At 34.5% G+C, this 16,986-nt stretch overlaps 2 protein-coding genes across 2 annotated transcripts in view; one reads left to right on the top strand and one right to left on the bottom strand.

Annotated features, from left to right (window-relative positions):
- On the top strand, positions 1-1,621 carry LOC140444683 (ATP-dependent DNA helicase pif1-like). The gene is made up of 2 exons (XM_072536447.1): positions 1-322; positions 570-1,621. The coding sequence occupies exons 1-2, from the start codon at positions 1-3 to the stop codon at positions 1,619-1,621; spliced, it is 1,374 nt and encodes a 457-aa protein (XP_072392548.1).
- Positions 1,622-4,437: 2,816 nt separating this feature from the next.
- LOC140444179 (A disintegrin and metalloproteinase with thrombospondin motifs 2-like) overlaps positions 4,438-16,986 on the bottom strand; it is a 95,346-nt gene continuing 82,797 nt past the window's right edge. The window contains exons 13-16 of the mRNA XM_072535893.1: positions 15,860-16,116; positions 11,567-11,832; positions 11,128-11,377; positions 4,438-4,788 (exon numbers count right to left, since the gene is read on the bottom strand). Coding sequence (XP_072391994.1) covers positions 4,480-4,788; positions 11,128-11,377; positions 11,567-11,832; positions 15,860-16,116 — 1,082 coding nt within the window. The 3' untranslated portion in view covers positions 4,438-4,479. The remainder of the gene's footprint in view (positions 4,789-11,127; positions 11,378-11,566; positions 11,833-15,859; positions 16,117-16,986) is intronic.

Genomic DNA, 16,986 nt, shown 5'->3' with positions numbered 1-16,986 from the left:
ATGGCTCGACTTCGTGCTTCTCAATCACGAGAGCAAAGTGAAGCAGCCCGTGAAACAGCTCGGTTGGCAATGCAGAATCGTCGAGCGAACAACAGAAGGCAACAAATAGATAATTTGCGACGCAGAACAAGATATTTAGCTGATTTGAATCGAGCAGCGTTTCGATACGATTGCAGCAATGATTACAGCTTGCATCCTAGCGTTTGCATTGGGCAAATGGACGTTGTTTGCGAGTATTGTGGTGCATTAAAGTTTTCAGGAGAAACGCCTGGATTATGCTGCCTTAATGGTAAAGTGAAATTGCCAGTGTTGACTCCGCCACGTGAGCCATTGTATTCATTGCTTTGTGGCGAAACACAAGAATCACGCCACTTTCTTGCAAATACTCGAAAATACAATAGTTGTTTCCAAATGACGTCATTTGGGACAGACATTATGGAAGAAGGAGGATTTAATCCGACATTTAAGGTATTTACTTTTGTACTTACATAGAATGTAGTTAAAGAATAACTTACTTTATCTATTGGTATGTATTATATTTGCTAATACTGAACTCTACTCTCCCACAGAAAAAGTGTTTATAACCCAGTTAATACTGTCTGAACGTGCATTAGAAGCACTTAACCGAACATTAAAAGATTTACGCAATGACTCGAGATGTTTTGGAGGAGCAATGATTTTACTGTCTGGCGATTTCCGCCAAATACTGCCAGTAATTCCAAGATCTACGGCTGTCAATGAAATAAACGCTTGCCTCAAATCGTCAAATCTATGGCGCTATGTGAAGAAACTGCAGCTGACAACAAACATGAGAGTTACATTGCTTAATGATACATCTGCTGAAAATTTCTCGGAGCAATTGCTGACTATCGGTAATGGTCAAGTACTTGTCGATGAATTGAGCGGATTAATATCATTTCTAAATCATTTCTGTAATTTTGTCTCATCAAAAGACGAACTTATCAACAATGTATTTCCAAATATTATTTCTAACTACAAAAATAATGAATGGTTGAGTGAGCGAGCAATTTTAGCGGCTAAGAATAAAGATGTAGATGACCTGAACTACATAATTCAAAATAAGATCATTGGAACAATGCATTCATTCAAATCTATTGACTGCGTCTCAAATGAAGATGAAGCCACCAACTATCCAATTGAATTTTTAAACTCTTTGGACGTGCCTGGCTTACCACCGCACAATTTACGCCTAAAGGTTGGCTCCGTAGTAATCATGCTTCGATACATAAACCAACCTAAACTGTGCAACGGTACGCGTTTGGTGGTTAGTAAATTGATAAACAATGTAATTTACGCTACGATATTGATAGGAAAATTCAAAGGTGAGGAAGTTCTCATTCCGAGGATCCCGATGATCCCAACCGATATGCCGTTTGAATTTAAAAGACTTCAATTTCCGATACGTCTTGCATTTGCCATGACCATCAACAAATCACAAGGCCAATCCTTAAAAGTTTGTGGTTTAAATCTAGAACATTCATGTTTTTCCCATGGTCAATTATACGTGGCATGTTCACGGGTCGGAAGACCATCTGCGTTGTTTGTTTTTGCGCCTGATAATAAAACAAAAAATGTCGTGTATCACAAGGTACTTAAGTGAAGAGCAACCTATGTACTAAAATACAGAAATAATAATGAATGATTAATGTAGTTATTTAATTTTTTTTTTGTATTTTTTCCAAAAAAAAAACACAATCTGCTTATTTATTGCCATTAAGGCGGAACAAAGTTCGCCGGGTCAGCTAGTTTTATAATAAAACTTCATTATACAAAGTGATACACATTGAAGTGATGACGTCATCGTTTTTTTTTAATGTAACACCCTTTATTTTATGACATTTTTAGATCGATAAAAATGAGCTGATTCCAAAAAAATATAATACTGAGAGTCTAACAGATATAATTTGAAAGATATGCAAAAGATATAATATATACTTGTTGTATTTGACAGTAACCCAAACGTTGTACAAATTCTTGTAGAACCTTGTTTATGGTTTCTTAAGAAATATTGTTTATTTCTTCACGAATTCTTGTTTTTAAGTCTTCAATAGGTTTCGTTTTATAAACAATATTCTTCAAATGACTCCAAATAAAATAATCCAAAGGATTAAGGTCTGGCGACCTCGCTGGCCATGCAATATGTCCACGTCTTCCAAGCTACCTGTTCGGAAAAAATCTGCAGCATAATGCGGAGGTGCACCATCCTGTTGCAACCATAAAATTTCATCAAAACCTCCAGAATTAATTCTACTGGGGAATAAATTAACTAGAGTAGGTACGAGATACCCTCTTAAAAACTGAAGGTATGGTGGCCCGTTTAAATTACCTTCGAAATAGTAGGGTCCAATGATTTAATTTCTTACAATGCCAGCCCATACGTTTGCCTTTTGCGGGTATTGTGTATGATGTTCCCGCATCCAGTTGAAGTTTTCTTTTGCACAGTATCTACAATTCTGCCATTTAACGTGAATGTAGCTTCATCAGAAAAAATAATATTTTGAACCAAGAGATGGTTTCGGTGGCAGTTATCCATCATTGTTTCGCAAAATTGTATTCTTTTATCTGGATCATCCTCGTTTAATTCCTGTACAAGTGTGCATCTAAAGGGGTGCCATTTTTCAAGTCTTATTAGTTTGTGTACCATTGTTTTGCAAACATCGAGATCATGACTAACTTTACGAACAGAAATGTGCGCATCTTCTTCAAAAGCAAGTAGAACATCTAATGTTGTATCATAATTTACAGAGGGACGACCTGATTTGCGTGCATTTTCAACCGTACCAGTTTCTCTAAATTTCTTTTCAATCTTACTTACTGTTGACTGCGTTATGGGCCATTCTGTATATTTATCATTAAATAAATTGCACACTTCCATCTGAGTTCGCGATTTGTCTCCATACCCAATCATCATGAGTATTTCAATTCTTTGCTTGACTCTTAAATTCATTTCTACTTCAAATTAATTCTAAGCAATAATACAGAACATTCACCAATTAATACAATTATTGTACCTACTACTTAATTGTTTAACACTGCAACAGCTAAAAAACTACATCATTTCTTTATTTAACAAATACTACCAATGTACAATATAAATTCATAAAAAGTCTTTACATATGATAGCAGTTCAGTACCTAGTTAGTAAGTAATGCTATACACAAAAGACCAACATCAGCTTCTAAATACCTACTTTGGTTCAGACCGGCTGTAGGAGTACCAAAATCCATCGTCCTTGAACAGAAAAAAGCCTAGATCCGAAGGCAACATAACTCTTACTGGGAAAACATGTCAAATACATAGTCAAACACATGGTAAAATGTTTATTTTAACGAAAATGTGCAAAGAGATCCGAAGTACCGCGAAAAACAAGCAGGAATCAGGTCAACTGCCTAAAAGGACATGCATCCATCAAGGGACATCTGCATACAATGAGACTGTTTGATGAAGACTTAAACTGCAGATTCTATAGCAAATGACCTAAAACATTCAACCATACCTTGCAGGATGATGATGCATTACTGGTTAATAAATCGCTAGCGGCAAATCCTTTTCGGAGACTATCAAGTGACTACAAAAACGTATAATATCCAGTCTCTTACTTGCAGAGTTATCTAGTAATCAATATCATTTCTAAACGTTCAAGTACTCTATTTGTAAATCTATGCGTCCTCAAATTCTTTCCATTTGTCCGGTTATAACGTTCTCATCTTCCAATGAATGCTGTTCTTGTCTTCCTTCGTTTATTTGCCTATTCTCCATATAATAACCTCTATACTCCATTGTTCGTTCTTTCTTCTAATTAACTGTACTCTTTGTCAATATTTTAAGGTAGTTTGTTACTTTTTAGTTTAGTTTGACGTTAATCTTGTTTTTAGTATCTTCATTGTTACTCAGTCCTATTTTGTGCGTTGCTCTTTATAAGTCTCTGATCATTTGCTTTGATTGTGTTATTTGATATTTGGCAAATCTCGGGTTTGTTATATAGACTATTTGCTCTTTTATTGAAATGGGTTGTGTGTTTGCAAATAGGTCACCTAATGATGTAATGGTGTCTTTGTACACGTTCAAAATATATTGATAGTTTATTCGTTTTTTCTGTAGCACTTTTAATAACGTCTAAAATTTTATTATATTCAAAGCTTTTTAATATAATATCCTTGTACAGTCCTGTTTAGGCGAGTCTTTAAAATGCATTTACTTTAGACAATCTTTAATTGTTAATACTAATACAGTCTACAAATTTCCATTTTATCTCCAATGTTTTTAAAGTGGTGCTTTCGTACGATGATGCTGCGTATCATCCTTTATCTTCACTATCAATCGAAAGAATAAATTTGGATTGTAAAAACTAGTTCGGAAAACGACGATCAACGAGTGATAATAGACCTTGATTAGTTTTAAAAAAAAAAAAACACATAAGTTCCAAACTCGTTTAATATTAACTATTATTATAAATGATTACATTGATTGCATAAGTAAAAATTGTTCAGAAGCAAACTCTGCACACGACTTACAACAAATTCTCTTATATCCTCCAATCTTACAATATCTGCTTAGCAAGGAAAAAGAACAATATTCGGAGTCGTCCTTGGTGCATTTTTGCCTTCTTCTCCCTCTACACAAAGGGTTTGTGAATCGGGTGTGATAACCAAAACAAGATCTTCGTTGTGGCGATGGCGAGTCTCCGCAGGTGAAGAAAGTTTCGTCTTCGGGTGGAAGACAGTGGGATGATCTCGTTTGGAAGCCTGGACCACATGTTGAAGAACACTAAAAAATAAAGTAAATATTATTAAATAATTTCTTTCGAATTGCTTTTAAAAAAACCCTGTTGCTGTTCTCCTATAATTAATTTTGTACGATTTTTAATATATTGTTAAAAAGAATGTATGCAATCAACTAATAGCTGTATAATTTTTGTAATTAATATGGTGGCTTTATTTAAAGAGTATTATAATTTTTGCTATTTGCTATCTTTCCACCATTTTGCATTATAAGTGACCATTAGTTTTCGACCATTAGTTTTTCTACCAACAGAGAAAAAACCCAGTACTTTCTGCTCGATGACATATACAGGCAAGATATTTTCATAATCCTACTAGTAACTCCAAAGCAAAATGGACTAAAGGCGGCTGTAGAGAGAAGTATGAAGTACTATCATACAACCAACCGGTTTTCAGATACATCCTTGAAAGAACTAACAACTCATCTTAAGACTATTGATAAAAGTATTGAGGTTAACCAATTAAACTCGAGATAGCCAAGAAGTTACGCTTTATTTAAAATTGCAGTTTCTGAGGCGCCGTCTCAAAGACTTTTAAATTGTGTAAAATAAGTATGACATTTTTTGTATTTCGGAACACTGGTTAAACTCTGATAATTTACAAAGAATATTCAGGGATTCTACAGTATTTACTGCCTTCCCTCGCTCAACCGTTTCCATCTCTCTCTGTTGTCCCATTCTCCATCGTTTAGGCCTCTCTTACTCTCTTAAAAAGAATAAACTTAGACAGTTCTCAACTTGTCTCTTCATATTGTAGAGAAAGTAGACTACATGGAGGTGTAGCTATCTATGGTTCTAAACATATTCAACTTGAGATGTTGATTTAAACAAATTTTGTGATCCATTGAAGGCTGAATTCTGTGGTGTTGAAATTAATAATAATCGTTTTGTGATAATTGCACTTTATCGATCTTGTAATGGGGATATTACTGGTTTCAAAGCTAAATTATATGCTTTAATTAACCTCCCCTACAAAAATTATGAAAATATAATGATAGTTGGAAATATTAACATAAATATGGAAGTAAACACAGGGCATGTTTGTGAAACACGAAATTTCCTAACCGTGTACGGCTTAAAACCTTTCATAAAAGCGCCCACGAGAATTTCACTTGCTTCAAATTCTTACCTTGATAATATATTTACTAATATTTAATTTAAATACAGTTGTCTATAATCCTGTAATATCTGATCATTTAGGTATATTTGCTATTATAAGTAGTTTCAAAAATGTGTCTACAATTATAGAAAAGACTAAAAAAAATATTAATTAAAAGATTAATGCAAAAAATATTAAGAACTTGGTGGAAAAAATTAGATCCAAAGATTAGACTGTGTTTGACGATATCCGTAATTCAACCAACATGACAGAGTTGTTTATGAGACATATGTGTGAAAAATACAGCATTTGTTTTCCTTAAAGAACGTTAGGTAATAGCAGAAAACGTGATATTCATTGGTTTAATCGCAAACTTCGAAATTTAGGAAAACAACTCTACGATTGTAAAGCAACTTATAGGAAAACACATACTACTGACAATTGGATTAAATATTGTCAAATGCGAAAGAAATATAAGCAAGCAATAAAAGCTGAAAAACGTACTGATTATGCGAAAATAATAAACAAATCCACTATCAAAAGTAAGACAATATGGAGTATTGTTAAAAAAAAACTTATAAAAAAAATACTACGTCAAATCTGAACTTAAATACTTTACGAATATGCAGATATTATATCGAAATCAATAAGAAACTCTGAGCATGACATAAACTACCATCTTAGCAGGCTACCTAGAACAGTGGTTCTCAAACTTTTTTAGTCGCGGCACCCTCTAGTAGGGCTAACAATATTTCGAGGCACACCAACCTTTGAAGCGATTTGGGAAACAACAAAAAATGAAAAAATACAATTCTGAGGCTCATTTGATTTTAATATAAAGTTTATTTTAGATCAATAAAATACAGTACATTTGATATTCAAAATATCCACACTTAATGTGATGAATGAAACTATTTCGATGTTTTCATAATATTATTTATAATTATGGGAATCTTAATCCCTTGATGCTTAAAGTTTGCTTCTGTATTTGTTTTCAACATTGCCAACAACATTATTTTCTCAATATACCTTAATCCAGAACTCTTCTTGGCTTCCTTCACGGTATTTGAGTTTTAAACTGCTATCTTCGCTGATCTCAAGTAGATTTTGAAAAACTTTATTTGTCATTCCGACAGGTTTATTTTTTGGGTCGCACGAAAACTTGTCTATCATCCAGCTATATAATTCATCTGAGTCAATGTCAGGAAAATAGTTTACAATACTTTCTTCCAAACCTTGCAAATGAGCAATAACAATTTCAAAGAAGTTCGTTTGAGGATTGATTTCATTTGTTATAACAAATTCCTGTAATCTAGAGAAATTTGTGATGTTCCTCTTTTCAACACATGCTTTGAAAATGTAACTTTTTTACGCAAGGATTTGATTTTATCTAATTTTACTCCTCCTTTGTCTTGAAGCGAAGTACTGGTTTCATTTATTATTTCAAAGATGTCTGTTCAAATAGTCTCCCTAAAATTGTTCATCTCATAGGCACTGGACCTCTGTGTGGAGCAAAATATTGAAGTGATCCATACGCATATCTTCAGCGGTGAGTTTTAAAGGGCGTGCTTAAAGCGGACGGTTCTTCACATGGTTAATTATTTTCACAGAACCATCCAATACGTCTTTCAAATCTTGCGGCATCTTTTTAGTTGCCAAATAATGGCGATGTAGGGTTCAATGACTGCTGGAGGCATTTTATGCCACTACCTTTATTCTAGACACCGCCACTCTAATTTTAAAAACCATTGCAGCCACTCCATCACTGCAAATACCCACACATTTACTCCACTCTATATCATTTTTTCTTATATACTCATGGATAGCCTTTCTTCACCAGTGGCATAACTTTTAAGCTCTTCACACATAAGGAGTTCTTCTTCTATTTTCATCCCGAATGGAAACCTCACAAACAGAAGGAAAACAGCAAGTTCAGCAACGTCGGTATTTTCATCAAGCTGTAAACTGAAGAATTCACAAGTTTTTAACCTATTTACGAACTCTCTCTACAAAGTCTGAAATAGTGGTAATTTTCTTGCTTATAGTGCTGTTTGAAATCTGCACATTATCAATCTTCTTGGTCAAATCTGGACCTTATATGCATTGTACGACTCCTTCACGCGAGGTTTAATCAGTTCCTTGGCAATGTTATGGGGTTTTCCAGCTTTTGCAATGTGCCAACCAACAACGAATGATGCTTCGGTGGCGGTTTCGTTTTCATTTTTGCAGACTCTTTCCATTATGCATGACCCTGCCTGAAGAGATAAAGCACGACGTTTGAAGGTTTCTTTGGTCTTATCGGCTAAACCAGGATGATTACTTTCTAAATGTCTTTTTAATTTAGATAAAACCAAGCACCCATCAGCAACAATTTTGTGGCAATTAACGCATTAGCATTCTGGTGCCTGTTAGTTGCCAACTTGAACAAAGCCATATAACGTGAGATAGCTAGCATCATACCTTCTTATTTTTCCCCGAATTTCTTTTTGGTAAGGAACCTCCTTTCCAAGAATTGAAGAAGAACAACTTGGATAAGCTGGACTCGAATGGATCTTGTGGACATTTGTATCTTCTCCATCTCTGCTAGTTGTCACTGAATTAGTTGATTCAGATGCTTTCTTCAGTGACTTCACTACATTTCCTTTTCAAAGACCCAGATTTCAGCCAATTTTTCATTATTCTGAAATGAAAAAAATGTCCCATGTAATGTCCCATGTAAAAGGGAGCAAAACATTGCCAACAATGAAAGGTATTTTCCAATCGTAATGGTGCAAGACATACTTTATGGCAAAAATAGCAACAAAAGTACATAATATTATACATATTAATTCCAATGAATATAATTACTTACGTTGTCACTTTTCTTCTTCAGTTATATCTAAAACTTTCACTTCGAAATCTAACTCAAACTTTTAGAAAACTCACTTATCGGCTGCAAGAATTAAACTGTGGAATGAATGCAGATAGCAGTGGCGTCTGTCGAATTCGGCTGTTTGTTTCTCAGTCGCCATCGAGAATACACAAGTACAAAAATAGTCAACATGTTTCGATTGGACAGTGGCGCAGCGGCCGGTTGTTCGATATTTCTTAAATAGTCCACGTCACCCTTGGCAAATGCTTGAGGCCCCCAGGGTTCCGCGTCACCCACTTTTGAGAACCTCTGACCTAGAAGGTCGAGTTCGTTAATAATGGCCCCAATAGTAGCATCTGATGTAAAAGAATGCATAAACAAATTAAAAAATTCCTCACGTGTTGACTACTATGGTTTTAACAGTAAAATTATTAAGGCATCTCTGATATAATTATTGAACTACTCACAATAATATTTAACAAATGTATAAACGAGGGTTACTGGCCTGATGTATTCAAAATATCAAAAGTAACTACTATTATAGTAACTTAAAAGTGATCGTTTAACTCTGATTCGTCCAAAAGTTTGGCAGTCCATGGCCCAAAAGTTTCTGTCATAATACGAGTAGATAATGCTCGATAGTTTCGACTAATTTTCTATGGTAGAAATTGTAACATAACGCATGATTTCATATTCTGTTACCAAATGACACCTGCGTATTAACATTCCCTTCAGTTATTACTGTTTTCTCTGTTTATTTAAAGAGTATTATAATTTATGCTGTTTGCTACGCTAAAATTACCTTCAGTTATTAATGTTTTCTCTGTTATAATATAACCAAGCAATATCTAATTCATTAATTCTCGTTAAATTCTCTAACAGAATGACCCGTCAGCTACAGAAATACTCGACACATTCGTCGAATGAATACGTTCAAAATGTAAATGATAATGCCACAAGGTCCGGGAAAATAACAATCAAAGGGAGATGGAATTATCCAATCATCACCGATAATTACTTGGTAGATTGGTGCTATTGCTCAGCTATGCGGAATATGGACGGATCGCAAGGCATCCAATTTCAATTTTAGTTAACCTAATTCTAATAATCATTTAATAATTAGATGGTTGTTAAACATATGTTCGCTTGAAGTGTTGATTCCGGTATACAGGGTGGATTTTTGTATAGTTGGGACAGAGTTAAAATTAGTTTTTTACTTTGATTTTTAGATAGTATTTTAATTTTATATTACTACATAATTCATTTCATTTTTGGCCGTCAAGCGGAAAAGATCGAGGTCCTAACGGTAATTTCACTGCAGTGTTGTCAAGTTTTTAAATATTTCTTTAAATCGGAATAAGTACATTTTGGAATTAAAATGGAAAGTGAAAAATTAATATTTAGAGTATTTATTTCAAATGTATTTAAGTTTACTACAGAAGAGATAGACTTTTAATAAATCTGAAAAAAGGGCAAGAACGTGTGGCTAATTTAACGCATTGTTTTTGTAATATAAACATCACAACTAAATTGCATGTTTAACAGGCCTATTATATCTCTCTCATGAAACTTTCTTTTCTATTTACGCGCAGATCCAGCCACTTTTCACTTGTCTTATAGTACAATAATGCAGTGTTTTTTAATCTTTTTGATTTCGTAACCCCTTTACAGGATAAAGTATTCTGGCGACCCTCTTGGGTCAAACTGCGTCGGCGACGGCGACGTTGCCACACCGCATTGTCGTTGCAGCGACAGTAAGAGCTCCGCGCGCAATCTGCCGCCACTCGTAATGTTCTTTTGCTTCAACTCTCATCTAACTCAGTTAAGCGCCGTCACCGATAAGTACGGACGTCATTCTTTTATTTCCTCGCTTGATAAGCGCGTTTGTAAAATGGATAAATGTCTTAAAAGATCTCAGCCTTCAACATCTGGTACAAGTGTCAATAGCGGCGGTAGTGAATCAAACCCAAAGCAACTTCCGTTGCAACTGCCGGAGACTGAGAGCTTTACTTTTCCATATTTAAAATTTATTCAGAGAAATTGGTCAATATTCTAAGACTCTAGCCTATGCGAGTTGATAGATAGTGGGGATCTAGGAAAGAAATTTAAGGATTGAAGATAATAATACTGGGAATTGGACCTGGTTTTCTCGGATTATAGCTGAGAGGAAAATTTTAGTAGCTTGTGAGAGTGAGAGTAATCCCTGAAGTACCCCTATACTCTATAGTGGTAACAGAAATGTACCTACTTGATACTAATTTGCACAGTATTAAAAATATAGAAACAAAGAATAATATGATTGACAATTTTACTATCAAAAGCGTTTGTCTAATTTATCATCACATTTATCCTCCACCTGTATAGTTATAAACTCACCTGCGTCCAATTTCCAAAAGTCCAATAGGAAAAGCATGGTTTCCGGTTACAGGATCTTAGAATCTGTGGTTTGTTTTCTCCACCGCATCTGTTTGGATTAGCCATATACCTCCAAGGGGTAGTTATGTTGCCTTGTAAATCAGCAAGAACCGATTGTGATAAGCAGTAAATTTCTCGGTGCTGCACCCCAAGAGTTCCGCATGACGTTGTGCAGGGTTCCCACTGGCCCGGAACCCAGGTAAAACTGCAGCTGAAACATAAAGATTTGTTATTTTGTCCAAGTATTTTCCAAATATATCAAATAACTATTAACCAGCTGTTCTTATTTCCTGTTTATAATTAAGCATATACGTTGAAGTAAAGATATAGTTAAAAAATCTATTCGAAATACAAAAAATGTTATGTTTAGTATACATTTTTAAACTATTTTATCACTTACCTAAATGTATTGCACTTTTCAAAATCCAACTTGGGTCTTTGCCAAAGAGAACAGAACGTCCTCTTCACAATTTTCTTAATGTTATTGTCAAAGCAAGCTGCCGTTCTCTGCCTTCTACCACCACCACAGCTTGCTGAACAAGGACCCCAACCGCCCAGAACCCAAACGTAACGAGATGAGGGCAGTAATTGATCCTTGTGGATGGAATACTCAGTTGAATAAGAAATGTTCATACCTAAATGAAGTTCAGATTTTGGAACCATCATCTAAAAACATAAATATAATAGTATATTATTTTTTATGATTTATATTATTTTACATGACATACGAGGCAGAAACAAGACCTGACACAGATAGGACAAAAAGGATGTTAGAAACAGCAAAGATGAAAACACTTAGAAAAATTGATGGTAAGAAACTATGGGATAGAGCTAGAAGTACAGATATACGACGTAGACGTAAGATGGAGAACATCAAGAACTAGGTAAGAAATAGAAGAGTAGAACGAAACGATCATATAAGCCGAACGACAACAAGTAGAGTAGTAAAGACGGCAAGAGACGGTTCCCCAATAGGAAGACGATCAGTAGAAAGATCACGAAAATGATGGAACGACAACTTACTGGAGGCACATTGAAAAACAGACAGAAGTCATGTCTATATAAAAATAAGAAGAAGCAGAAGTATTATTTTACTGCTTAATAAGTTTATTTTATAGTACTTTTTGCTTAACCGCAATTTAAACGTCGCTTCTAGCTTATTTCATACATTATTATTTTCTTTTTTTTTTTCAGATAAATTTACCCTTTTCATCGTCTTTTGTTTTTTTGTCCTGTTTTTTAAGAGCTATACAAGGTATCCAGAAACTCTCATACCAAATGTAAACCGCTTATTTTACCTTAATCAAAATTAACACAACATCCTAGATGTGAAGTAGATCCCACTGAAATTAACACAAAGTGTAAGTTTATAAAAACACGTTGGAGAAGAAAGCAGATGAAGTGTTGGGTGAGGTACCCAAAGGGCAGCGAAACAGCTGGCTTAATGCTGGGAAAAATACAAACGTATAACTAAAGAAAAGAATGACGCATATCTGAAAATGATCAATAGAAGAATTTAAAGCAATGTTGAAGAATATCAAGTACAGAGAAGGGAGTAAAATCAAAAGCACAAACAGAAAAAGCAGCAACAAATCAATAAAGACTTCAAAAAAATGGAAAACTTGAATAGAGAACATAAACACAGAAAAATTTACAAACAAATTAACACAAAAAAATTCAACCTAGAAGCAAACCAAGTCAAGGCTCATAATGGAATTGTTTTGAACAAGAAGGTAGAAGTATTCAAAAGGTAGCACTAACACTTGAGTACGCTACTTTATAAAGAAAGTAGAGTTAAAGGTATAGATGATAAATAATTAGAACAGGATGCAATTGAGCTACCAACTTTGGAAAAAATAAACAAAGTAATTAAGTCTCTAGCCAGAAACGATTAACAAAAAAAATTCAAGCTAGAAGCAAACCAAGTCAAAGCTCATATTGGAATTGTTTTGAACGAGAGAGTAGAAGTATTCAAAAGATAGCACTAACCCTTGAGTACATTACTTCATAAAGAAAGTAGAACTGAAGGTGTAGATAATAAAGAACTCGAAAAAGATAAAATTGAGCTACTAACTTTGGAAGAAATAAATAAAGCAATTCAGTATCTAGCCAGAAACAAGTCATCTTGAGCAGATCACCTACCCGCAAAAATATTTAAATGTGGCGGTCAAACATTTGTAACCTTCTATCACAAACTATTAATACAGGTATGGCAAGAACGCGCTTTACTGGAAGATTGGAATAATGGAATTACATCCACTATATACCAAAAAGAGACCTAGAGGGATTTCCTATTTTATATATAATATATATTTACATCATCACCATCATCGTCAATTTCAGCGTATTCTACCGACTATAGTGCAGCCTTCCGTACATAGTTGTTCTTTATTTCTGCCCACGATTATCTAATATTAGCTTTTCTATACCATATTGTACTGGCTTGTTTCCTTATGTCATAGTCCCATCTTAAATTTGGATGTCTTTTTGGTCTCTTGAAGCCCCATGGGTACCACATTGTAATTCTAATGGACCATCTATTGTCAGTTCATTTCGCTAAATATCCCGCCCACTGCCATTTTAAAGATTTATTTTATTTCTGTGGATTACATCAGTGACCTTGGTTTTCTATCTGATCCATTCATTGAGTTTCACTATTATCTCTTTCTTCAATGTCCAAGTTTTGCAGCCGTATGTAGTGATTGGTAGTATACACTGATCGAGTGGTTTTTTTCAGGTGGATCATAGGTCCTGGATTAAAATATAACTGCATTTTTCCCAAAAGATGCTCAAGCTAGTTTCATTTTTTTGTCGATTTCTGGAAGTAAGGAGCCAAATATATGTATTAATTGTTCCAGGTATGGATATTCGTCCACTGTCCCAAGTTAAGTGTTTTTTATTTTTAGGCCAACTTCATTTAGCTCCCTTATTAGTTCTTGTAGTTCTGCAGGATTATTAGTAGTCAAAACGATGACATCTGCAAATCATAGGTGGCTGAGGTATTTTCCATCAATGCATATGCCTTTGTTCTGCCTATTCATTTTGCTGAATATATTTTCTACAGTTGCAGTGAAGAGCTTTGGTGATATTGCGTCTCCTTGTCGGATGCCTCTGGTAGTTGGAAATGCTGGAGTATTTTCATAAATGTTTAGCTTTTGCTTGTCTGTATATATTTGCTAAAGACTCTATGTTTGGTTTGTCAATGCCTTGGTTGGTCAAAGCTTCTAATACTGCCTTGAACTAGAATTAAAAGCCTTCTCGATATCTATGAAGTTGTCTATCTTTGTGAATATCTTGTATATGATTGATTATATTTATAGGTCTGTAATTTTTGATATCCTCTTTGCTACTTTTCTTATGAATAAGAATTATGTTTGCTGTATTCCAGTGGTCCAGTATGCACCTTCATCGTAGGCAATTCGTAAATACGTCTGCTAAGATTTTCCAGATTTTTTTGCCAACGTATTTAAGCAGTTTCACTGTTATGCCATATATTTCAGCTGCTTTACCGCTTTTCATTTTTCTATTTGTCGATTTTACTGCTTCCGAAAGGACTTCTGAGCAAAATGAGCAAAAGTTAATGTTCCATTGAAGGAAAATGTGCTAAAATAAAATATTCATTAACTGAGAGATCCGAGAGAACATGAGAATCCGTCTGGCTTAAGGCAATAAATTATATTTAATAGCTCTTGACGAATGAGAGGGCGAATATCAACACGTGCTCATGTTTACAGATGGGAATTTGCTAAATAAATAAACTTAAGTTCGGTGTAGAATTTAATTACGAATTTTATTATTTCATTTCTATCTGTATTTCTGGTGTTTTCGTTTGTTAAAGCAACGATTTTATTCTTTCCAATGCTTTTCTGGTTTTTTATAGTTTCTACTGTCTTCGATTGAATTTTCTACCAGTCTTTCATTGTATTTTCTTATGTTTTCCTTAATACTTTCCCTTATTGTCTTACAAAGTTCTGTGTATTGTATTCTCTGTATGTTGCTATTTACTTTCATTGTCCTTCTTTGTTGAAGCAATATTTTGGTTTCATTAGACAGTTTCGTATGTTCATTTTATTGTTGCGGGCCTCCGATTTCTTTCATACTCTCAAAGATGATTTCCATTAATTGAGAGCTGTCGATTTGGGCATGTAATCTTTTATAATCATACTTATAATATAAAAGAATCCTACCGAAGTGGCTTTTTGATAAATAGGTCTACATTGATGACATATCATTCATCAGACAAATATTAGAAAAAACGGAGTATGACATAGACTGCCATTACATCTTTGTAGACTTTAACGCAGCGTATAATACTATTGACACACCATAATAATTATATTCGGCTATGATCGAATTTCGAATACCACAAAGATTAGTAGAATTAATTAAAATGACATAATCAGTGGCGCACCCGGGGGGGGGGGGGTTAAAACCACCCCCCAGAACCCTATTCCGACACTGTTACTCACACATTTGAAGGACTCCAAATGGAGGTAGCATCATAAAAAAATTTCGGTGACCAACCAAAACCCCCCCAGAGGCAAATTCTAGATGCGCTACTGTACATAATATGTATATTTGACTTGTAAAAGTATTTTTTGCCTTATAATTACCAACAAACTATCTATTTATGTATTACACAAAAACATTACGTGATCAATTAATAACTTTTAGTACGTCTCACAAAACTTACCAAAACAACCATTTCAGCCCGAAGAGGCCCTTGCGTCCAAACGGAATACCTATTATTCACCCTCTTATAATGAAACCTGATCCCTTCAAAAATTCTGTAGCGTACGACAGCATCGGGAACGACTACTGAATAACTTTTCTTTTTTCTGTTTTTGAGAATTAAGGCCATGACTGGATTATCTGAGTGGTATTTCGTTATGTTCAGTTCTATTTTCACATTGCGGCCTTTTTCTGGCAAAACTGATATTCTGCTGGATTCTAAAACACAATACACTTTTATTACCGTGGCTTATGCCGAGCTCTTCTTTATTTATTAAAAAAAAAGACATAGGATTGGTGACGCGTCTTTTTCAAGAGCACGTATTCAATTACCGGGCATACTTTGGTAAACTGTATAAATTATTGGAAAAGCGGCCATAAAAGTCTTTGGAAAATACAACCTTCGCAGTTATTTAAGTTTTTAGATTTATTATGATGTGATAATTAGTAAACGGTGTCCTTTAATTACATATAAATCAAATAAAAATAATACAGTTAACTTTGTTATCAACCCATTCATATGCATCATGAATGATATTTATATTCGCTGAAAGTGAGAAAGACCTGCAGACGCTACTTAACACAATTTGTGATACTGGAAAGAACTACAGTTTGGTTTACCAATAAACATAAACAAAATAAAAACTACGTTTATCAGTAAAAGGGGTAACACTAAAAAGGGGTAAAAGGGTTTATCATTATCACGTGTGAAGAAAAGGGGAGTATTGCAGTAGTTGCATACTGGAAGATTATCTATTTCTATAAAGTATTCATGTGTGAGACGTGTATGCCTTATTAGTAGTCGGCAAATAACTGATTTTTCTTTCCTGTTCATAGATGACATATTGGGGCGAGATAGGTTAGGTTGAACTTCATATAACTTAGTTTTTGTTTCATTCTATACCGTCTCTGCCGTTTTCTGCCGTCTTTATTGCTCCGAAGATATTTCTGAGCACCTTTCTTTCCCAGATCCTCTACTTTCTTTTCTTCCTGCTGGTTGATAATCTACGTTTCATTGGCATATATCACGCTGGGTCTAAGAATTGTCTGGTAGACTCGCAGTTTATCTGTTCCTGACACAATTTTTGC

This window comes from Diabrotica undecimpunctata, chromosome 6 (assembly GCF_040954645.1).
Source record: "Diabrotica undecimpunctata isolate CICGRU chromosome 6, icDiaUnde3, whole genome shotgun sequence".
In the NCBI taxonomy this organism is placed as follows: domain Eukaryota; kingdom Metazoa; phylum Arthropoda; class Insecta; order Coleoptera; family Chrysomelidae; genus Diabrotica; species Diabrotica undecimpunctata.
This window is presented reverse-complemented; position numbering and strand designations above follow the sequence as displayed.